This window comes from Doryrhamphus excisus, chromosome 12 (genome assembly GCF_030265055.1).
Source record: "Doryrhamphus excisus isolate RoL2022-K1 chromosome 12, RoL_Dexc_1.0, whole genome shotgun sequence".
Taxonomy (NCBI): Eukaryota; Metazoa; Chordata; class Actinopteri; order Syngnathiformes; family Syngnathidae; genus Doryrhamphus; species Doryrhamphus excisus.
This window is the reverse complement of record NC_080477.1, coordinates 7,085,790-7,110,675: the sequence shown is the minus strand read 5'-3', so window position 1 is coordinate 7,110,675 and position 24,886 is coordinate 7,085,790. Positions and strand designations below refer to the sequence as shown.

Below are 24,886 nucleotides of genomic sequence, written 5' to 3'. Positions count from 1 at the left end.
AACATAAGAGATGATACCAGAAAGCTAACACAAGAGGAAGGTTAAGAGAGTCTTTGTCCATTTAGTCATCATGCAATATCTAGATCTGCTAAGCCTCACTGTGTGCATGCAGTGACACATTTTCTGCTTCTTTCCCCGCAGTATGGACCATTCCACATCCCAGAAGATGCTTCAGTGGGCACCATTGTAACAGCTGTGCTGGCAGGGGATGCTGATGTGCGGGGAGGAGACAGCTGGCAGGTGAATTACCGGTTCGAGTCTGGAAATGAGGAAAATGTCTTCTCATTGACGACAGACGGGCAGACCAATGAGGTCTCACTTGTCCTTTCAAAGGTAAACAGCTTTTCACCCTTAACCATTCCTCTTATTACCCTTTATCTCTTTAAAAAAAAACCTCTTAAGATATCTTGCAGAAGAATTACAGTATTGTACAAAAGTGAGTACATCATTCACATATTAACATTACTACAGATCTCTTGTTACAGCCATTATTGTCTAAATAGCCAGCAAACTTACAGGACAGTATAAATGGTAATGGTAATGGTTTAATTTCATTTGAACATGCATCAGATTACAATTGAGTGCATCACATAATCAGTTCACAGTTCCACATGTCCAAAAGGAGTAGGAAGAAGCAAAGCTTATTAAATCCTACCCCTCCATCTGGTACTTTTACAATCAGTAACTGTTACATTTGTTCACTTCCTGCTTTCCATAATACAGTTCAAGGTTTTTTTTTGTTTTTTTTTTTAAATAATGTGCCTCGTACCGAAGTACAAGGTGATATGAGCATCCAATGACATAATGGGTACCATAGTAAGTGTCAATATAGTGATATATATAGCACATCATGACTGGTTCAAGACTCTTCATCCTTGTATTTAGCAAACATCAACTGCTTGTATTGTTTCTTGAATTGGCTCATCGTTGTGCATTGTTTGAGGTCCTTACTCAATCCATTCCATAGTTTGATTCCACATACTGAAATGCTATGGCTTTTTAACGTAGTCCTAGCATAGAAGTGTTTCAAATGTAGTTCTTTAGTTTAGTTCTTCCCTGAGATCATATTTTTCCTAAAGATATACAGTACATTAATGTCTTGTTTATCGTGATGAATTCCAGTATGAAATCCCCATAAGCAGTGTAGTGCATCAACAGTGATTCAACTTTTTTAGATTAGACAATTAGACTAGAAATTGCACATTTTCCGAAATTTACAATTAATTACAAAAAATTACAATTTCCCATTCAAATTTGATGCACCCTAATATATGTATATATATTAGATATATATATTAGATATATATTATATATTTCAATGTCATTTTTGATTGGATGTCTGCGAGCCATACAGAATGGATCAGTGACCCACTTTTGGTCCAGACCCACCAGTTGAGAATCATCACCATAGGGAGTTGTGTAATTTGTGCAAATAGGCCTTTTAAATATAAGATATTTAAGAAGTTTTAGTGGAAACATTTCTGCAATCTCATCATTAAGGGGTGCTGTGTGTCCTGCAGCCAAACCAAATGAGAACCAATCATCTAGTGTTCATTTTCACTCATAAATCGGTCTGTAAATAATAATAATAATAAATAATGAAACACAATTGCTGAGGAGTAAAAGGTCGGGAAGGAAACAATAATGAAGCTCATGTAGAGTAACTACATGAAATAAAGACAATGATGAAAGCTCTGTCAAAGCTGTCACATATGACACAAGCCTTTTTATAATATCACAATGGCAACATATGAGACACTGACAAAAACAAAGCAGATGTAAATGAATATTGTATCTCATCAATAGGTGTGAACCAGCCTCAGATAAAATGAGTCCTGATGACAATGGAATCTTTTAGCCCGGTAATCTCTCCCTGTCCCTGGGGCACATCACTCTGTGCCTGACTCATGTAATCCAGTGGGGTGTTTTGGAAGATGTGTGTGTGTGTGTGTGTGTGTGTGTGTTTGCTCTAAATGGGTCAGCTACCTTTCTATTAAAGCATCTGAATTTAATAACTGTACTGCTCTGCTCAGAAGTCTAAAAGCAGAAACCTTAACAACCAAACCATACAGCATTGATTAGTTTCAATTACTTGAGACTTCAAGTCCTTGATTTTTAGTACATCCAACTCTTTGTAAGTGTTTCACAAAAGGGCGCTGTTGTTTATTTACTTTAATTAATTTTTAATAAAAATCTTATATCCTTCATAAGTTGAACCCCAGTGGATTAAGACTCACTCTTGCTACTCCTTTAATTCATTTTGTCACCATGTGAGGTCATAGCCGGAAGGAAGACACATTTCATGATTAGAAATCACACAGTGTTCACAGCACTGGAGAATAATCAGATTGAGCGTGCAGACACCAATGGCAGTTAAGCACACGGGCTGGGGCCTGCCGATTAAAGTAGATGTATTACAAGAAAGGAGAAGTGAGCAGTAAATGTGAAATTATATTTGAAATATAAAATATAGGGTGGGCGGTCGAGTGGTCGAGTGGTTAGCGCGCAGACCTCACAGCTAGGAGACCAGGGTTCAATTCCACCCTCGACCATCTCTGTGTGGAGTTTGCATGTTCTCCCCGTGCATGCGTGGGTTTTCTCCGGGTACTCCGGTTTCCTCCCACATTCCAAAAACATGCTAGGTTAATTGGCGACTCCAAATTGTCCATAGGTATGAATGTGAGTGTGAATGGTTGTTTGTCTATATGTGCCCTGTGATTGGCTGGCGACCAGTCCAGGGTGTACCCCGCGTCTCGCCCGAAGACAGCTGGGATAGGCTCCAGCACCCACGCGACCCTCGTGAGGAAAAAGCGGTAGAAAATGAATGAATGAATGAATGAATGAATATAAAATATAGGCCTGAACGGCGGATGGGTGATTCGGGCGCAGGCCACACAGCTAGGAGACCCGAGTTCAATTCCACCCTCGGCTATCTCTGTGTGGAGTTTGCATGTTCTCCCCTGTGCATGCATGGGTTTTTTCTCCGTGATTGGCTGGCCACCAGTCCAGGGTGTACCCTGCGTCTCGCCTGAAGACAGCTGGGATAGGCTCCAGCACCCACGCAACCCTCGTGAGGATAAGCGGTAGAAAATGAATGAATGAATGGATACAAAATAGACAATATGTATACGTCAAAAATGTTAAATATCACTAAAATAATGGAAATTAACCTACATTGTGTGACATAACAAACAGGATTCTCGGGGTGTAACAATACATCTTGAGGTTCAAAATACAAAACACAAAGTTGCTTAGATTTTGTGCAGCTTTAAAAACCTACAAAAACCTACAAAACTGCAAAATGCTCCAATGAATGACATTGGGATCTGCAGTGGAAATACCCAGTGGTATCAGTGGTACAAATCAATCAATACATACCACTTACACAGAGCTGGCACAGACTGTCCACTCTCACATACACATATTGACTTTTAAAAATATTTGACTAAACTAAAATGTATGTTTTCAGACTGTGGGACACAAACACATTGAGCACATGTACTTGCTTAAATGAGTTTATTTACAAGATAGCGTCTGCATGTATTGGTGCTGATGCACGCTGAGTAGCATGATGCGTCACTTCCAGTCACAATTACCCATCACCCCCCCCCTCTAAAGGTCTGTGTTCTTTCACCCTAGCAACAGAGACGCACTCAGCGTGAGCAACCTGATGTCAGACAGCAGGGGTGTGATAATGTCTTGTTTAATGGCAAGTGAGAGCGCTGGAGCACATTTAGAGATAAAAGTCGACATCAAACACTGGCTTTGGACACGATAAAAGTTGACCTCGAAAAGCAATTACTGTCTGTGCTGGAGTTTGAGACATTGTTGCCTCTCTGCACTTAATCCATTAATGTCATCGGGTCACTGGTGTACTGTTCTTATTTCATCATTTTAAACAATAAATGTTTTGTGTATGAGTATATGCTTCATGCTCTGTGCAGGTTCTCGACTTTGAGCGAGAGAGTGAATACATCCTGGTTCTAAGTGCCCAGAACCCGGTAGCTTTGGTCCGGGGCCGCTATGGTCCTTCATCCACGGCAACTGTATCGATCTATGTCGATGATGTAAACGAAGGTCCAGTTTTGTCGCAAAGTCATTACGAGGTGACCGTTAGAGAAGGTGAAGAACCAGGGAGGGTGATTGCCACCATCCGAGGCTACGACCCTGATTCTCACCCAATCAGGTAAAGCTTTCGTTCAATCAATCAGAAACTAAATTAACATCCCTGGAGTTCCACAATACTGCAATAGTTTTTTTTCTGTCCAGATATTCTCTTCAAGGAGACACCAAGAAGTACTTTTCAATAGGAAAATACTCCGGTGAACTAAAGACTGTGCAGGCATTGGACCGAGAGGAGAACAGCACCTACACCATGGAGGTCATTGCAGTTGATGGACGTAAGTTAAATTTCATTCATTCATTCATTCATTTTCTACCGCTTTTTCCTGGAACACACAAGCAAACAAAAATAACATACAGCCCCAAAATATGGTTTCATTCATTCATTTTCTATCGCTTATCCTCACGAGGGTCGCAGAGGGTGCTGGAGCCTATCCCAGCTGTCTTTCGGCGAGAGGCGGTGTACACCCTGGACTGGTCGTCAGCCAATCACAGGGCACATATAGACAAACAACCATTCACACTCACATTCATACCTATTGGAGTCACCAGTTAACCTAGCATGTTTTTGGAATGTGGGAGGAAACCGGAGTACCCGGAGAAAACCCACGCAAGCACGGGGAGAACATGCAAACTCCACACAGAGATGGCCGAGGGTGGAATTGAACCCTGGTCTCTTAGCTGTGAGGTCTGTGCGCTAACCACTAGACCACCGTGCCGCCCATGCGCAGTTCAGTGCTTTGTTTTTAAAGGCAATTTGATTGGTTAGGATTACACCCTGGACTGGTTGCCAGCCAATCACAGGGCACATATAGACAAACAACCATTCACACTCATATTCATACCTATTGGAGTCGCCAATTAACCTAGCATGTTTTTGGAATGTGGGAGGAAATCGGAGTACCCGGAGAAAAACATGCAAACTCCACACAGAGATGGCCGAGGGTGGAATTGAACCCTGGTCTCCTAGCTGTGAGGTCTGCGCGCTAACCACTTAACCGCCGTGCCGCCCTCAATTCATTCATTCATTTTTTACCGCTTTTTCCTCACTAGGTTCGCAGTGGGTGCTGGAGCCTATCCCAATTAAATATACTATTTACCAATTAAATATATTAAATAACTCAAATGTAAGCAAACAATTACAATTGGGACGGGGGCGCACTAAATGGTGGGCCTCCTTATACACCCACCCATACAAATACAAATAATGTTGGTTATTTAATACTTCTTTATTTTTTGTTTTCCTTGAAGGAAACGCTTCCTTATCCGCTTCAACCTTGGTCACGGTCCAAATCCTGGATGTGAATGACAACAGTCCAGTGTTGGTGGGTGACTACTCCTGGAAGTACTTGTGTACACCTCGCTGGGAAGACCAAGCGCTTGTGTTGGCCTCTCGGGACAGCGACGGCCCACAACATGGAGGAAGACTCAACTTCTCCCTACGGAGCGATGCCACAGTCCGACGCAACTGGAAGCTCACACCCATTAATGGTGAGATGGACTCAGTCTAGACACAAGCATGCCTTTACTGTTTGGTATATTTAAAATGGTGCACACACCAAAGCCGGAAATACACCCTGTACAACCACAATGCTATGGGTATGCACAAATAGACATTCGGAACCTTGACACAGCATCTGATGAGATTGTGTTGCACAATATTGTTGTTAGCACCTAGTAGTTTCAAATACTAATATGATTTTGAATTATGTAGTGTATATCAATTTGAATTCATTTTCTTTAGTACTGTCCCTTGAGAGGATATAATACATGGTTGAGGTATACACATTCATTCATTTTCTATACCGCTTATCCTAACCAGGTTCGCAGGCGTGCTGGAGCCTATCCCAGCTGTCTTGGGGCGAGAGGCGGGGTACATGTTTTTTGTATGTGGGAGGAAACCGGAGTATCTGCAAACTCCACACAGAGATGCCCGAGCGGGGAATCGAACCCCGGTCTCCTAGTTGTGTGGACTGCGTCCTAACCACTCAGCATAACATGCATGGAATATGTAGCTTGCAAACTCAAACACAGATGCCCAAATTGAGATTCAAACCCTAGCTTTTCTGAATTTTATGCTAACCCCTCATGTACCGTGCGGCTCTACCAGGAACAAGCATTTTAGCATTCATTCATTCATTTTCTACCGCTTATCCTCACGAGGGTCACGGCGGTGCTAGAGCCTATCCCAGCTGTCTTCCGGCGAGAGGCGGGGTACACCCTGGACTGGTCGCCAGCCAATCATAGGGCACATATAGACAAACAACCATTCACACTCACATTCATACCTATGGACAATTTGGAGTCGCCAATTAACCTAGCATGTTTTTGGAATGTGGGAGGAAACCGGAGTGCATTTTAGCAAAAAAAAAAACTAAATAATAAAAACTTAAGAAACCACATATAGTTGGTGGGTAGATAAATAATTTTTATTATTTTATCAGATTAAAATGAACAAAGCATTTTTAGAGCCCTGTAGACATGACAAAACACGACTATAGTCACATTTATACTTTTTTTATTTACAACATATTGCGCAACTGCAGGGTCTTGAGTCACATGCTAACTCGCAGACTAGAGAGCTAGCAACCTAAACGGTAGCCTTCAAGTTATTTCCTTTAAACTTAAATAGCCAAAAACTTACCACTTCCACACGGATAGGGAGGATAACTATTAACAGTTATTTAACCTTTAACATGAACATTAATCCAACGTAATAATTTTTTCTGGGTACATGATACCATACAGCATCCATATCAAACTTGCGTGGGCCGCACTAACATTAAATTTTTATATCAAGGCGGGGGCCTCAAACTAGTGTCCTGCGGGCCACATTTGGCCCGCGGGCCACGTGTTTGAGACCCCTGCCTTCAAGGTGTGCTTTTCAGTAGAGATATTCCCTAAGAAGTATCTTTTCATTGTATTATTCAATGTGCTTGGAGGAAGCTCCACCTAAATCTCCCTGTAGTATCCTCCAGCAACATACTCGACCTCAACATTGCCTTGTTTCTCTTCATTTGGATCCCATGACAGCATACGCTATCATTATGGTGTGAATGTTACATTGTAAAAACACTTCAAGTAGAGTAGAAATACATTTACTACATAAGCAATAGATTTCTCAGATCTCAACCACCTTGCAGGTGTTCCATGTGCCGCTTCCCGTTCCCTCTTCCTCTTCTCGTTGATTGAGCTCAGCTGTAATTACAGTATAACTTCCAACTGAACTGCGTCATTTGTCTGGCGTCATCAATGATTTCTTGCCAGCTGATGGAGGCTAAAAATAGAATCACCCAGAATGTTTTGCATTCTGCCATCAATGCAGTTTTTGTGCCGTAACCCTGGAACGCAAATGAGACCCCACTTATGCCTAATTGTCCTTTGCAGTAAGTAGACATGATTCATCCGATTCTGTATTTACTGCATTTAATATAATCAACCTTTGTTATTGCAAAAGCATCCAAAACAAACCTACAGAAGTGACAGAAACAAGGCGATGAAAAAAACAATATGTAATCAGTCTCTAAGTGCTACACTGCTTGTGCTGTTTAGACTGGAAAATGGAACATGAAGGGGAATGATGGTAAGGTGCAAGTGTAGGACCCTCAGATAAGGGTTCAAACACTTTGATAAACGCTTCTCTTTACAAGGCTTGGCTCACGTCATACAACCAGGCGTGTATTTTAGACTAATTTGCACAGATAAGATAAAGAGTCACACCTGCCTGGGCTCTTCAGGGGAAACTTCTGACAAAATGTTGCAGAGGCAGAGGTCTAACTCTAACACTGTGTCTTAATGACACTAAAAGAGCGAAACCATTCTAAGTTGGAGTGAGATGAGAGTCGAAACATCTTCTAAGACATCCCTTAACTGCGCAAAAGTGGGTCACAGAGCTGTTTCCAGTGGGATTCGGGTTTATGCCTTGCTCCAAAAATTACACAGTGGTGTGAAAAAGTGTTTTCCCCCTTCCTGATTTCTTTTTTTTTTTTTTTTTTTGCATGTTTGTCACACTTAAGGGGTGGCACTGCGGTCTAGTGGTTAGCATGCAGACCTCACAGCTAGGAGACCAGGGTTCAATTCCACCCTCGGCCATGTCTGTGTGGAGTTTGCATGTTCTCCCCGTGCATGCGTGGGTTTTCTCCGGGTACTCCGGTTTCCTCCCACATTCCAAAAACATGCTAGGTTAATTGGTGACTCCAAATTGTCCATAGGTATGAATGTGAGTGTGAATGGTTGTTTGTCTATATGTGCACTGTGATTGGCTGGCGACCAGTCCAGGGTGTACCCCGCCTCTCGCGCAAAGACAGCTGCGATTTTTGTCTATTTGTATTTGCTGGTCCGTGTCCTTTCTGCTGTTACCAAACAGCATGATTTTAGTTTTACTTAGGTTCAAGGAGGTAAGGTAAATACAACATTAAGTCACAGTCCTTAACATTCAACATTAAGTCATTATAATAAATAAGTCTATTATTTGTGTTTTTTTATTTTTATCTCAGATACTCACACCAACCTGTCCCTAAACACACCATATCTGGCCCCCGAAGTTTACACTGTGCCCTTCACTATCTCGGACAGCAGCTCTCCTCCCAGAAGCACCTTCATAAACCTACCAGGTAATAACCAAGTGTGGAGATGTTGTGAGAACAATGAAAAGAAATCTAGGAATGCACATTATTTTTAAACTGATATCGATACCAATAACTTCCTGTTTCCTGCCCAGGCCCGATACTGATAACTGATAATGTTTTATATTCATTGTTTTTTTTTTAAGTTTTGATTTTTTCTGCAGTTTGTGACTGACAAGAACGATTCAAATCAAGTTGAATTTGACAAACTCTATCTGTACATTTTTCCTAAGCAAATATTATGACATCACTAATTGTTTACAAAACATAGAGAAAAAGTACAAACCATCGCTCTAAGGTGTTTTACGAGTTGACAAAAACTGGTATCCTCAGCGACAGTAAAGGGCAATCGCCATCTAGTACCATTGTACCAGAATGAAATCTCAGGTAAACCTTTCTTACTTTTCAAACTCTGCAGCGATAGGAACAAATCCCAGGCATTTTACTGATGCTGATGTGCTGATGAGCATGTGGCTGATCAGGATTGATGTTTGATATTTTTTCATTAGGTGCAACTTGCACCTGAAACAGTAAGGGGGAACATCACAAACGGGAGAAAAGAGGAGCACTTGATTCGGTCACCAGCACAGTACCAGTAATCTTACCTCATTGGAGTTTTTTAAATTGTTGGTTATTTGAGCTATTTTTTTATGCTTTAAGAATTATCAGTATGATGTCATAAATATATGGATAATATAATATATAAATAAATATAAAATAATATAATAATATTAAAATATAATATAATAATAATAAATAAATAATAAAATAATATAAATAATATAATTATGGATAATTATCATACACCTCTGATTAAAACCAACATGCTGGTTAAGACTAGTTCTGCTCTAGTGATTTAATGTTGCTTTTCATCAGCCAAATAGTTCTCCACCAGGCACTTCCTACTCTTGGCATGTCACTTCTCTTACATAAGTCAAATAGTCATTGCGCTACTGCATGTTATGTGATGAGTGGGTCATTCTTTTTTTTTCTTTAGTGACTGTCTGCCCTTGCAACATCAGGGGCAACTGCAAAATGCCAGCCAAGCAGCTGCAGGGCATGCCAACTATCCAGTCTGCAGTGGGCATTCTACTGGGTACATTTGCTGTCATTGGTCAGTATTGATCACTTTGGCCTTTAAAGGGAATTACTGGGGGATGTTGTCTTCATAAAATAATAATAATCATTACTCATACAGCAGGTGATGTTGTGGTATGGTTTAATAGCTCAATTGTTGTGCTTTTTTGTGTTTCATAGGTATTATCCTTGTTGTTGTGTTTGTGAGGCTGTCTTACCAGAACCCCAAACAACAAGGTAACACGAGCCAGGAGAGAGTTCCTCTGAAAATGTCAATTTAAACATGATGATCACATGATCAGCTACCAATGCCACTTCAATGTCGCTCAGAAAATATAGATTGTGTATCTGTATTTGAAATTCATTAGAGTAGATGTAAAAAAAAAAGTAGGTACACCTGCCTGTGCCTAGGTTATGTGGCTTTGTTACATATTTTGAGTAGTTTTTTACACATTTTTTTTAGTTTTAGTTATTGCTAGTTATATCAGATTAAAATTAATACTACATGTTGATTTCATTTATTGAATTTTAAAGACCAATTTAACAAGCTTTTTATTTCAAACGGACCCAGTGCAGTAATACCTTTATAATATAAAGGTAATACCCACTTTTTTTGAGAAATATATTAATTAATAAATCCTGCTGCTTTGTGGTTGAATACAGCATGTTATTAGTCCAAAAATATGCATATTTCAGCAAATTTTATGTTTATTTTGCCCAAAATAATTTTGCACACAAACACTAGTCGCCAAAACAACATATTTTAATTGCAGGACTGAATTATCTCACAACCGACACAATAATCCATTAACACAGGCTACTGTTGCCACACTAAAACTAAACTCTGAACCCCCGCCGTCACTTCCTGTCTCATCTCCCCAAGCTCCTGAACGCATTAACATAAACACACATAGGCATGAGTCTTATTTATGCTCATAATTGCGTATGTACTCTTATTACGTGTGTGAAGGGGACAATTGGGGTGCTATTTCATGTGTGGAGGGCTCTAATAATGTGAAATCCTACTCCGCTGAAATGCACATATCACAGTAGTGTTTGGAACCAATTTACGAGGGATTACTGTATATTGTCACACTGCTTAGACCAGTGTTTTTCAACCTTTTTTGAGCCACGGCACGTTTTTTTACATTGGAAAAATCTTGTGGCACACCACTAACCAAAAATGTTACAAAATGTCACCATGACCTCACACGTGCATCAATAAGTCTATCGGAGGAACAAGGTAGATGTTGCCACACGGACCAATATTACATTGCTCTGCCAGTCTTTACACCACAGACACTCCACAGTAGCCACGTTTTTACATCACCACTTTTTCTCTTTCCCAATGACCTTTCGGGAAACAATGGTATCCATAGAAAGGAATATTCCAATCTCTTGTCTACATGCGCCGTGAAAATCAACCAGAATAGTCAATAGGGCATGCCCAGTAAAACGTAAACATCAACATCACGTGATACCGGCTTCCCCAAGTTTTTCTTTCACTTGTTGGAATAACTCCGTATTGCCAGTTTTTCGTCTGTCCAGTCTTGAAATTTAGTTTGAATCAAAAACAAACTTTGCTTAGTCCAGTGCCGATTGCTGGCCTCCATTTTTAAAAGTGAAGAACGTCTGGATCTGCGTGTTACGTCATATCTGAGCATGCGCTGAAAGAACGCACCCGGGATAAATTTAAACAGGAAAAGATCAAATTCAATCTTGCTAATATTTTATAATTAAACTCAGGACATGTTTTATATAGATATATATTTTCTTTTTTAATAAAACTGCACTTGTGAATAAAGTATAGAAGGGTTTAGATTCTGTTTCACAGATGGCGGTAATGCACACGAAAGCTGCTTGCCAACCGCCAATAAACAACAGAAGAAGAAAAACACCACAAAGAAGAACGCAGTCTGACAACTTTCCGTTTGAGCGGGTACAAGATACCTCAATCGGATTGGTTAAAGGAATATTCCATCCCTGTTCAATTCTTTCCGTTTGAGCAAATAAACCAAATGCAATTGGAATATTTGGGTCCATGTATACTATTGACATCATGGCTATTGACATAATATTTGCAAATGATGATTAATAAATGTTAATTATAAAAAGTGATATTGGATAATTCCTCACGGCACACCTGACGGTTTCTCAAGGTACACTAGTGGTTGAAAATCACTGGCTTAGACCATCCATTTTGTGTTGAATTTTGCTTATATTTTCCTTCTGTGTTCAGCTCATCATTGCTTTCACCTGTCCTTTACTTCCCTTACATCCTGCTCACTTGTGCATTGCGTCACCAGTGTATTTATTTCCCCATTGTCTTCTGTCATGCCCTGTTTGACAAAGTGCATGTTTTGTTATTCCCTACTTCCTGTATTTTTCATAATAAAATAACCTGAATGATGAAACAACCTTCATTTTCATTCATTTATTCAATTATATAAATATGTGTAATCAAGCGATAGCAGCTCCATTCTGGACATTTTCAATGTGTGATGACTCAGAGAATATTGCTGCTTGTAGACCACACGCAGCCCCCACCCATTTATAATAAACTATTTATATCCTGTGAGGAAAAGGACCCTGAGCGAAATGAGAGGGCAGAGGCGAAGTGGACAGCTTGTGGCTTGGGATCAAGTTTTTGGAGGCCGTGAGCCTTCAACTGTGGCCATGATGTCTTCTAACGACTCCTCTGATGACAGGATGTTGAGCTCAGTGGGGGGGGGGGGGCAAGGCCACAGAGAGGAGGTGAGGGTTCCCAATTATTCCAAGTAGCTTAGAAAAAGAGAGATATAATCCTATTCCTAGGGCTGGACACTGAAGGACAGAGGCGGAATCCATGTTTCCCCAAGTGGCCGGCCCATTTTCCATTACTCATTTTAAGACGTAATCCTCCCTCCTACTAGTTCATGTCCCCTCCATGCCCCAAGTTATTTTGGTCCTTTTTTGGTGAAGTTTCACTTTGCAAACCAGATTTCTTTCAGTCTAAGCAGTGCTTCTCAATTATTTTTATTTTTATTTTATTTATTTTTTTACCTTGTGTTGCCAAAAAGCACTCACCAAGAGTGAGTCTAGCCTGCTTTCTGTTTCTACGTAACAACCCCTTGAACCCTGAAAGGTTAAAAACGTTAGCATTCTCCCTGGGAACACATTCTTTGTTGTTTCAGAATCTTACTCTTTGAGCCAATTATGACTAAATTGCTGGTAATTACATGCACTTAAGGAGGGTCACGGGCAAAGGGGGTTTTTCCCATGTGAACAATAAATGGATGCAGTGACAGGAATGGTGTACCAAAAGAGCACACAACCTACTGGTGCATTAAGTTGCATCATTTGGACTCAAGTGGTGCAGCTGTTCTCTCTTTTACGGGAACAACGTTTATCAGGAGATGCTGGTAATCTAGCAGAAATGTTGTAAATGTTCTTGTTATTGTAAAATACAACATTAAAAGACTAGAATGTTTAGAATGTTTAATATTAGACAGATACACTGTTGATCTGCAAGAGAATTGTTTGTTTGTTTGTCACATTTTGTGGCGCAGCTCAAGTCCAGTGCACCACTGTGCGCAGCCACTTTGGTAAACTGGATTGCACCAAGATGGGTGTGGCGGGGAGGTGTCCACATTCAGCACAGTGGCAATTTTGTGGCAAACGGTGCCCCAAAGGTGTACACACATCACCAAAAACGGGTACGTGGTGCATGACGTGCATTGTGGCCTCTGATGCGCAGTTCAGTCTTTTGGTAATGGTAATGGTTTTATTTCATTTGAACATGCATCAGATTACAATTGAATGCATCACATAATCAGTTCACAGTTCCACATGTCCAAAAGGAGTAGGAAGAAGCAAAGCTTATTAAATCCTACCCCTCCATCTGGTACTTTTACAATCAGTAACTGTTACATTTGTTCACTTCCTGCTTTCCATAATACAGTTTAAGGTTTTTTTTTTTTAATAATGCACCTCGTACCGAAGTACAAGGTGATATGAGCATCCAATGACATAATGGGTACCATAGTAAGTGTCAATATAGTGATATATATAGCACATCATGACTGGTTCAAGACTCTTCATCCTTGTATTTAGCAAACATCAACTGCTTGTATTGTTTCTTGAATTGGCTCATCGTTGTGCATTGTTTGAGGTCCTTACTCAATCCATTCCATAGTTTGATTCCACATACTGAAATGCTATGGCTTTTTAACGTAGTCCTAGCATAGAAGTGTTTCAAATGTAGTTCTTCCCTGAGATCATATTTCTCCTCTCTTGTAGAGAAGTATTGGATGACATTTTTAGCTAATTGGTTGTTTTTAGCCTTATGCATTATTTTAGCTGTTTGAAGATGAACTATATCAGCAAGTTGAAGTATTTGTGATTTTAGAAATAAGGAGTTAGTATGTTCTCTGTAGGCGGCATTATGAATTATCCTTACTGACCTTTTTTGCAGTACATTTAGCGAGTGAAGATTGCTTTTATAGTTATTAGCCCATATTTCCACACAATAAGTAAGATATGGTAGAACTTATTTTTAAAGGCAATGAGAGGCGCTCTTCTGATTGGTTAAGATTACACCCGGCTGTTTTAAACTCTCTCACTCCGCCCTTTTTTGCCACTTGCGTCGGTGGGAGAGACGGGGGTGTGGGTGCGCCACGTTGCGCCTGACTGCGCTGCCTGCCTCCAGGCACGACCATTCCGCTGTGGTTGGTCACACTTGTGTCCAAAGTTAGCTGCAAGTTACGAAAAGATATTACTACAAAGGTAAGTAGCTTAAACCTTTTAGCATTAGGGTTTCTTTTGTTCGATTACAAGGAAGTCCGCCCCTCTGTCACATCACAAAGGTGCAGTTTTACGACACCTTGTCGTTTTGAGCCAACCCAAAGTTCTTTCAGGGCTCACTTCCATATGTGCAAACGTCATTATCTGAAACTTTGGCATTGTTTAACACGAGAATACAACATTCTAACTACATTAATATATAGGTCAGAAAAGTGGAAAAAGCATAATAGGTCCCCTTTAATACAACATTCACCCTATCAAAAGGTAAAATACAAGTTTGTTATGTGCAATATTGTACAATAACTGAAACAATGTATGAGAACCAAGGCAGAATTTTGCCAAAAAAAAAATCTGCAAAAATAAATCATACAAGAACAGTGGCATTCGAAAACCAAGGTTTCACACTATAACACATGGTTGATTAGGATCCATTAGCTTAAAGGCTTTAATTGCAACATTCACATTTCTATGTATTCTATAGGTCGGCTCAACACATATTGTACAAGAACCAAGGGTACACTTAAAGGTATACTGCAACGTCAAAATAAATAGGATGTCATGTCATGCAGCTGCACGGCAAATAGAGATTGTGAGATTAAAAAAAAAATGCGTCCCCTGTGTCCTCGTGTAATTTTGTGTTCCGAAGCGGAAAAGAGCTTTAACTGCTTGTCAAAAGAAACGGACAACTGACACAGTATGTGCGTCACTCGTGCTATTTCAGGCACTTTAGAGCCTGTAATCACTCTTACATTTCAGACTTTCAGACAGGAAACTGGAAATAAACAATTTTGATTCAAGGAACAGGAGGAATAAATGCATGTGAAAGCAAAAGTGGGCTGTAATGTTTCTTTGAGAAAGTGCAGCCCACTCCCTCCAATCAGTGGGCGCTCAGAAGTGACCTTTTTTATATTGTTTTTACTCCTATTTTTCATGAGCTGAACTCAAAATTTTTGCACTTTTTTCTATGTACACTAAAGGCATTCATTCATTCATTCATTCATTTTCTACCACTTGTTTTCCTAACAAGGGTAGCAGGGGGTGCTGGAGCCTATCCCAGCTGTCTTTGGGTACACCCTGGACTGGTCGCCAGCCAATCACAGCACTAAAGGCACGTTTCTCTCAAATATTGTCTAAATGTATTCATGAGCACAGGAGATAATCCATTCACTTCATAGGCATGGCATATCAAGTTGCTGATTAAACAACATGGTTATTGCACAGGTGTGCTTTAGCTTGGCCACAATAAAAGGCCGCTCCAGAGGCCATGCAAGAGGCATGAAGGTTATGTGTGACAGAAATTTCCAACATTTAAAAATGGTCTTTGCACACCGGCACGCAACCTTGCACACTTTACACATACACCACACCGATTTATGCAAATCTACTCAATGCCATGCAAAATTGAAAAAAAAAAACATGCTTTATTTTCCGATCATATTTGAAAAGCAAAGATGCCGGAGAGCTCTTGAGCTCTTGACAAGACGCAGCCTCTATATTTGAAAGGTTGCAATCATTCCATCGCTTTCAGACTGCCTTCTTCCCACTCATCATCTACAAGCACTGACACATTGACACAAACACGTGTACAGCATGACTGCACCACGCATTCTTTGCACAGATCAATGTGGAGATGCACAAGACAACAGAAATAGCAATCATCAACAACTTCAAGACTGTTTCACGCACAAAAAGAAACAGATACAATGACACATCTATAGTAGCTACTAAGGAGACACTTTTTTAGCCATAATACTTACGTACATGAAACATGAACACATATGTCTTTCCCTTCTCTGCGCATTTTAGAAAATGTGAATTTAAGTATAATTTCGGTATAATCATCTGATTTAACATAATTTGAATGGAACTCGTTTGTTAACTAATGACATCCTATAATACAACTGAAAGTACATCTCATTTCTATCATAAATCAGCAGCATATTTTGTAACTGTTTGTGAGGCCACTTGTTGCCAGGCAGACTTCACAGGCTTTGGAAAAATTGGTTATGCAAGCCAGGCTCTTTGATGATTAGGTAATACTGCACATAAAAACGCTCGAATGAAATTGAAATATGTACTGTACTTGTTGAGTGTTGAGTTAGCCACATTATTTTTGAATAGTTTTGAAATAAGTATACATTATATACAATTGGTACTTAATTATTTTGGGTCATGCCCCTCACTCCCACCCCACCCCCACCCATATTGATGATAAATTCATACATGTTGGCTGGTCTGCGCTGATATTGAGAGACCTCCCTCCCTCTTACACCCTCCCTGACAGTTCACTGCAAATCCCCCTGGGGGTCCCGTCCCACTATTTCAGAAGCACTGCTGCATATACTGTACACCCGAACCAAAAGAAAAAAACAGCTAACTGGAGCTGGAGTGTTATTTTCATGAAACTTCTAAATATTTACTCAGGGGATCATATGGCTATAATAATTAAATGAAATGTTGAATGAATATTCATTCATTCATTCATTCATTCATTTTCTACCGCTTTTCCTTACGAGGGTCGCGGGGGGTGCTGGAACCTATCCCAGCTGTCTTTGGGCGAGGAGAGGCGGGGTACACCCTGGACTGGTCGCCAGCCAATCACAGGGCCCATATAGACAAACAACCATTCACACTCACATTCATACCTATGGACAATTTGGAGTCGCTAATTAACCTAGCATGTTTTTGGAATGTGGGAGGAAACCGGAGTACCCGGAGAAAACCCACGCATGCACGGGGAGAACATGCAAACTCCACACAGAGATGGCCGAGGGTGGAATTGAACACTCCCCTGTGACAGCTCGTTTAGTTTTCCTCTTTTCCTCTTTTCCTCTGTTCCTCGTTCATGCCCTTATTTTGTATTCACTTCCTCTGTTACTCTGTTCTGTTTTCCGTTGATTTCCATTTTCTCCCGCACCTGTTTTCCATTTGTGATTCCTATTTAGTTCAGGTGCGTGCGCCTTCCTTTGTCGGTTCATTGTCATTGTTTGAGTCGGACTTGCTAGTGCATCATTCTGCTGCATAGCACAAATAAATATATTTTTACCTGCATTTGGGTCCTTATCTCTGCATCCTGGGGTCGAACCGCAAAACTCACAAACCGGAACGTGACACGCGTCTCCGAGCTGTGTGGCCTGCACGCTAACCACTTCGCCTAAATATAAAATGATATTTAAAAATATATATTAAAAAGGGGCGGCACGGCGGTCTAGTGGTTAGCACGCAGACCTCACAGCTAGGAGACCAGGGTTCAATTCCACCTCTCTGTGTGGAGTTTGCATGTTCTCCCCGTGCATGTGTGGGTTTTCTCCGGGTATTCCGGTTTCCTCCCACATTCCAAAAACATGCTAGGTTAATTGGCTGCTCCAAATTGTCCATAGGTATGAATGTGAGTGTGAATGGTTGTTTGTCTATATGTGCCCTGTGATTGGCTGACCACCAGTCCGGGGTGTTTTTGCACAAAGTCAGCTGGGATAGGCTCCAGCATACCTTTAAGACCCATTGAGGATGGATGAATAATTTGGCAGTCCATGCTATGTAACCAGAGAACAATGAAGCAGACATCATGACCTTGAAATTAAATGAAGTCCCACTTGTTGGTTTCTCTATTTTTACAGACTTCATGTAACAGCGTAATAGTTTGGACGATCATCATTGTAATGAAAGTGAACACGTCGTTACATGCCGTCAGGACAAAGCTCCATAAACACTAATTGGATGGAAGGAATCTGAGGGTAAGAATCATCGGGCTGTTAACTCAGCAGCTGTTAGGCTGTTTGTTTCTCGACAGGGTGCAGGTTGACCAGCATTGGACGGCCGTTTTTACTGGACAGCGCTTTCCAACAAGCGGTCAAGGGTTTGGCACACATGTGATCTAACGAACAGTGACTGAAAAGCCTTGCGAGTGGTGCTGTCAACACCAGCACATAAATAAAGCTAAAGATAGGGCAACGCGGCTTCAGCACAGCCTTCTGGTCAGACGAAGGCTTTTTATAGAAACACTCTGGTTTATAAAAGGCTAACAGGGCTATTTTTGACCCCATGGGCTTGGGGGATAGCGATCTTGGAAACTTGGGTGCATGACTGACCTCTCTGCCTTGAATGTGTCGGTGTGGTGGCTTGTGGGAGTTACAGCAGATAGCAGATGAGCCAGAAGCCTGTGATGTGCTGGAGAAGAACCAAGAGAGGTGATCACAAGGGTTTCTCCTTGTTAGACCTATTTATACATCATATCACGTCTTTATGGGAATGTCTGGGAATGATAAAGTTACGTTTTGAGTTATTTTGCAGCCGGGACTTTTGAATTCAATTCAATCCACGTTAATTTTGCTGTCTCGCTGTCTTTGTCTCACATCTTCAGTGATGGTAAAACTAATCTTAAATATTCATGCATCCCTTTCATTCATCATTTATATCAGGGGTCTCAAACTCAATTTACCTGGGGGCCACTGGATCTAGGGTCTGGGCAAGGCTGGGCCACATCAGGTTTTCCAAAAAAAAAAAAAAAAACATTTATTAAAAACCGAAAAATATACAAACTTTTTCAGTGCTTTGGTTCCGATTTTCTACAATAAAAGCTCTGATAAAACATTCCACTGTTCTCAAATATCTTAATTTTTATTTTTCTGCACAAAATAAGATGAAAAATAAATCAAAACAATTCAAGAATAAAGAAAATCAATCAATCAGTAATAAATAAATATAATAATAATAATAAAACGGCAAATAATAAAAAACTTAAGAAACCACATATAGTTGGTGGGTAGACAAATTATTTTTTTCAGATTAAAATGAACAAAGCATTATTAGAGCCCTGTAGACATGACAAAACACGACTATAGTCACATTTATACTCTTTTTATTTACAACATATTGCGCAACTGCAGGGTCTTGAGACACATGCTAACTCGACCTAAACGGTAGCCTTCAAGTTATTTCCTTTTAAGTTAAATAGCCAAAAACTTACCACTTCCACACGGATAGGGAGGATAACTATTAACAGTTATTTAACCTTTAACATGAACATTAATCAAACGTAATAATTTTTTCTGGGTACATGATACCATACAGCATCCATATCAAACTTGCGCGGGCTTTAACATTAAACTTTCATATCAAGGCGGGGGCCTCAAACTTGTGTCCTGCGGGCCACATTTGGCCCGCGGGCCGCGTGTTTGAGACCCCTGATTTATATCCATCCACCCATTTTCTATGCCACTTATCCTCACTAGGGGCACGGGTATGCTGGTACAATATTTTGTTAGATGTACTTAATTATAATCCAAGTGAAGGTTCCAGTCGCTTTTTAAAAAGGGATACAATAAAAGGCTTAGGCGAAATGTTTAAAATGTAATAACAAAAATATAATTAAAAAAAATTGAGCATATTACACATTGGAATTACTGCCTTATTATTGGTGGAAAATACAATTTTACAAGTAAGACAAAGTAAATAACAGGAAATTAGAGTGCAGTTTTGTACACACAGGACAAGAAAACAAACAAACAAACAAAATAAAGTTTATATAGCATCTTTAACACTGTTTATTGCAATAATGTGCCCTCTGGTGCCAATGCTGCATTAACAGAATTAGTCAAGAATGTAAATACATCTGGCAGTAGAGCCTCCTGAATGTAGTTTCATATGTCAAATCCATAATCTAAATATCTCTGACAGTGATTTTAAGCAGACATGTATGAAATGAATATGCTGTGATGCAGTGGTGAGTGTGTGTTGCCATAGCGACCTGGAACAAACACCAGCGTTTCGACTTCAGAGGGGTTTAACGTTCACTCAATGAAGTCGCTGGAGTTCTCTGAAGACCATATTACTGTACGTGGTCCACAAATATGTTATGCTTGTACTCCATGTAACCGGACCCGGTAGGGATCATACATGTCATACATACGTATGTTGTAAGCCTATGACTCAATCAACAGTGTCTCATCAACACTGTGTGTTTGAGCAACCACTAAAGAGGTCAAATAAAACACCAAGGTCATATTTTCTGAGAAAAATAAAGTGTATGAAACGGCAGTCACTATAAGATTGTGACCTTGGCCCCATCACTCGGAAGTGCTTAAGCCAGGGGTCTCAAACACGCGGCCCGCGGGCCAAATGTGGCCCGCAGGACACTAGTTTGAGGCCCCCGCCTTGATATGAAAGTTTAATGTTAGTGCGGCCCGCGCAAGTTTGATATGGATGCTGTATGGTATCATGTACCCAGAAAAAATTATTACGTTTGATTAATGTTCATGTTAAAGGTTAAATAACTGTTAATAGTTATCCTCCCTATCCGTGTGGAAGTGGTAAGTTTTTGGCTATTTAAGTTTAAAGGAAATAACTTGAAGGCTACCGTTTAGGTCGCTAGCTCTCTAGTTTGCGAGTTAGCATGTGTCTCAAGACCCTGCAGTTGCGCAATATGTTGTAAATAAAAAGAGTATAAATGTGACTATAGTCGTGTTTTGTCATGTCTACAGGGCTCTAATAATGCTTTGTTCATTTTAATCTGAAAAAAATCATTTGTCTACCCACCAACTATATGTGGTTTCTTAAGTTTTTATTATTTGCCGTTTTATTATTATTATTATATTTATTTATTACTGATTGATTGATTTTCTTTATTCTTGATTTGTTTATTTATGTTTCATCTTATTTTGTGCAGAAAAATAAAAATTAAGATATTTTTTTAAAAATTAACAAAAATAAAATTTAAGATATTTTTCTGTTTTTAATAAATGCGTTTTTTTTTGAAAACCTGATGCGGCCCAGTCTCGCCCAGACCCTAGCTCCAGTGGCCCCCAAGTAAATTGAGTTTGAGACCCCTGCCTTAAGCTGTGATTTATAATACAGCCAGTCAACCAAGGCCTTGCCTGTCAACGTTCATGCTATTTGCTGTTAATACACAGCCACTTAATGTCACAAGTTGTTATCGCTTTACCTTAAACTTGACCCTGAACCTGGCTGAGAACCAATGTCAGCATCCATGAGGTATGAGGGTTACATGACTGCTAGCACAGGAACCTTCCGAAGGCCTTTACTGGACATCCAAACAAAATAGATAACGCTTTGCTAAATTAAGCCTCCCAACAAAAACAGGAACACGTGTCAGCTCAGGAGTTTTAGGGGAAACAAGCGTTGGATATTTTTGTTAGATGTTTTATTTCCTGACAAGGTGATGCAGATGGATCACGGGCTCAAAGACAAGTAGGGAGATATGAGTCGCCCCGTGGTGTGTTAGATGTGTTGTTTGTAACCACGGCAACTGCAGTGTCCATTTCTCCTGGGTGTCAGAAAGATTTGCAGTCCTCACCAATACTGAGAGTATTTACTAAGAGAAACTACTGAAAGTTTCTTGTTTTAATGTATAATACATATAATTATAATAATAAAATAAAAATAATAATACATGTAATTTATTTTAATATTTTTATACCCTGCATTTATATCAAAATGAGCATTGTTTTTCATGTTTCTGTGGGAAAACTATTATTTGCAATAACATATATTGTATAAAACAAACACTAAGAAATACCTTGATACTTATATATCTGTCCTACCAGTATTATCATATTATTTGTACATTAACAAGTTGACCAGGTTATAATAACTGAGGAAGTATCACTCCAACGTACACAAAGACCTTGCGCTAAATACTGTATACATGTGGCAGACTCTATTTCTGATGACTGACCGTAGTATCTTATAACAGTCCATCGATTGTGGCTGGGGATGATGAGCCTACTCGGGTATTTGCAGTCTCGATAAAGCTTCCTGGTGCTATTTTGGAAGGGTTATTTGAGAATGTGTGTTAAATATAATTGCCACACACGCCCACTCTCTCATTCTTTATTTATTAGCCTGTTAACTGATTTGTTTCCACAGATATCAGCATTTATATGCAATCTTAATTTTGCCTCATATAATACACAATAATAAGGTGGCAAGGTCAAATGTAAGATTTTCATTTTCCAAGACTTCAACTTAAATGTTATTCATAATTTTTATATCACATCATTTTATTTTTAAACTACAGAAATCTATAGTTAATCATTTTATAAATATCATAAACAACTTCACATTGCAGTACATCTGTGTAAAAGGTAAACAATTCAAACTAACAGCATCTTTAGATGGTAGAGGCTGCCATCTACAGGAAGACACAAGCAAAAAGCTCTGACTTGAGTCATTTAAACTTTCACCATCTATCACCATCCACACATCCATTTTCTAATCTATACCACTTGTCCTCATCTAAAGAGGGGTTGACCTTGGACTGGTCACCAGCCTAACAAAGGGCACATATAGACAAACAATCAATCACAGTCACGCTTAATTTAGAGTCTCATCCACACGCACATGCAGAGAGCGTGCAAACTCCACATAAGGATGGTCCAACAGAAATTTGAACCTGGTTCTCCAGACTGTTAAGTTGCTGACGACAATTCCACTGTGAATTTTTATCACACTTTTCAAATTGTAACACACAAGCAAACAAAAATGACATACAGCCCCAAAACATGGTTTCATTCATTCATTTTCTATCGCTTATCCTCACGAGGGTCGCAGAGGGTGCTGGAGCCTATCCCAGCTGTCTTCCGGCGAGAGGACGGGTACAAACTGAACTGGTCGCCAGCCAATCACAGGGCACATATAGACAAACAACCATTCACACTCACATTCATACCTATGGACAATTTGGAGTCGCCAATTAACCTAGCATGTTTTTGGAATGTGGGAGGAAACCGGAGTACCCGGAGAAAACCCACGCATGCACGGGGAGAACATGCAAACTCCACACAGAGATGGCCGAGGGTGGGATTGAACTCAGGTCTCCTAGCTGTGAGGTCTGTGCGCTAACCACTCGACCCCCATGCAGCCCCAAATCATGGTTTGTTATAGTTTATTTGCTGGACTTACTGAATTAGTTAGTTGGTTAAACTATCTCAAAGAAAACTAGATGAGCAGCAGCAAGACAGAGTGTATATGTGTGAATGAGAGGGACCCAAGTGGAAGAGTGAGGTTACAGGGAGAAGAGATACAGAAGGTAGAGAATTTGAAGTACCTGGGGTCAACAGTTCAGAACAATGGAGATTGTGAAAAGGAGGTGAAGAAGTGTGTGGTAGGATGGAACGGGTGGAGAAAAGTGTCAGTCATGATGTGTGATAGAAGAGTTTCAGCTAAAATGAAAGGGAATGAAATGAAAGGTATACAAAACTGTGGTGAGACCAGCCATGTTGTTTGGTCTAGAGACAGTGCCACTGAGGAAAAGACAGGAAGCAGAACTGTCGGTAGCAGAGATGAGGATGCTGAGGTTCTCATTGGGAGTGACCAGGATGGATAGGATCAGGAACAAGTACATCAGAGGGACATTACATGTTAGAGGCCTTGGAGATAAAGTCACAGAGGTCAGACTGAGATGGTTGGGACATGTCCAGAGGAGAGATGGTAAATATATTGGTAGAATATGGATGCTGCATTTAGAGCTGCCAGGTAGGAGGTATAAAGAAAGACCAAAGAGGAGGTTTATGGATGTAGTGAAGGAGGACATGAGGGTAGTTGGTGTGAGAGAGAGAGATGCAGAAGACATCGTTGGATGGAGGAGATTGATTTGCTGTGGTGACCCCTGAAGGGAAAAGCCCAAAGAGAAAGAAGAACTGAATTAGTTAGTTAAACTTCCTCAAAGAAGGTTAAAAATTGACTGTGATTGTAGTCTGCATGCTCTGCTTCGGTCTGGCTACTAATTACCTCCAAAGCCACCATGAGGTCTTTCTCTAATTTGCGACTTTGTTTTTAAACATTTCTTTGAATGACGTCCTCCAAAAAATAATATAAATGTCGATTCCAGGTACATATCACTATATTGACTACTATTGTTACTATGGTACACATTATGTCATTGTATGGTCATATCACCTTGTACTTTGGTACGAGATGCATTATTTAAAAAAAACAAACAAACAAACCTTAAACTGTATTATGGAAAGCAGGAAGTGAACAAATGTAACAGTTACTGATTGTAAAAGTACCAGATGGAGGGGTAGGATTTAATAAGCTTTGCTTCTTCCTACTCCTTTTGGACATGTGGAACTGTGAACTGATTATGTGATGCATTCAATTGTAATCTGATGCATGTTCAAATGAAATAAAACCATTACCATTACCAAAGTGTAGTTGTTGCAACCTTAACAGCAGATTTTTATACTAGTTGAATGAATAGTTTCATTGTTTTTATTGTGTATTCCAGCAAATGAATTAGTGAAACCAATCAAATGTTTGTT

At 40.0% G+C, this 24,886-nt stretch overlaps 1 protein-coding gene across 1 annotated transcript in view; it reads left to right on the top strand.

Moving 5' to 3' along the window:
- cdh16 (cadherin 16, KSP-cadherin) overlaps positions 1-11,650 on the top strand; it is a 36,257-nt gene extending 24,607 nt beyond the window's left edge. Inside the window, exons 12-18 of the mRNA XM_058089181.1 lie at positions 142-333; positions 3,945-4,186; positions 4,270-4,400; positions 5,374-5,613; positions 8,619-8,735; positions 9,745-9,861; positions 10,005-11,650. Of these exons, the coding sequence (XP_057945164.1) occupies positions 142-333; positions 3,945-4,186; positions 4,270-4,400; positions 5,374-5,613; positions 8,619-8,735; positions 9,745-9,861; positions 10,005-10,105 (1,140 nt within the window). The 3' untranslated portion in view covers positions 10,106-11,650. The remainder of the gene's footprint in view (positions 1-141; positions 334-3,944; positions 4,187-4,269; positions 4,401-5,373; positions 5,614-8,618; positions 8,736-9,744; positions 9,862-10,004) is intronic.
- Positions 11,651-24,886: the final 13,236 nt, after the last annotated feature.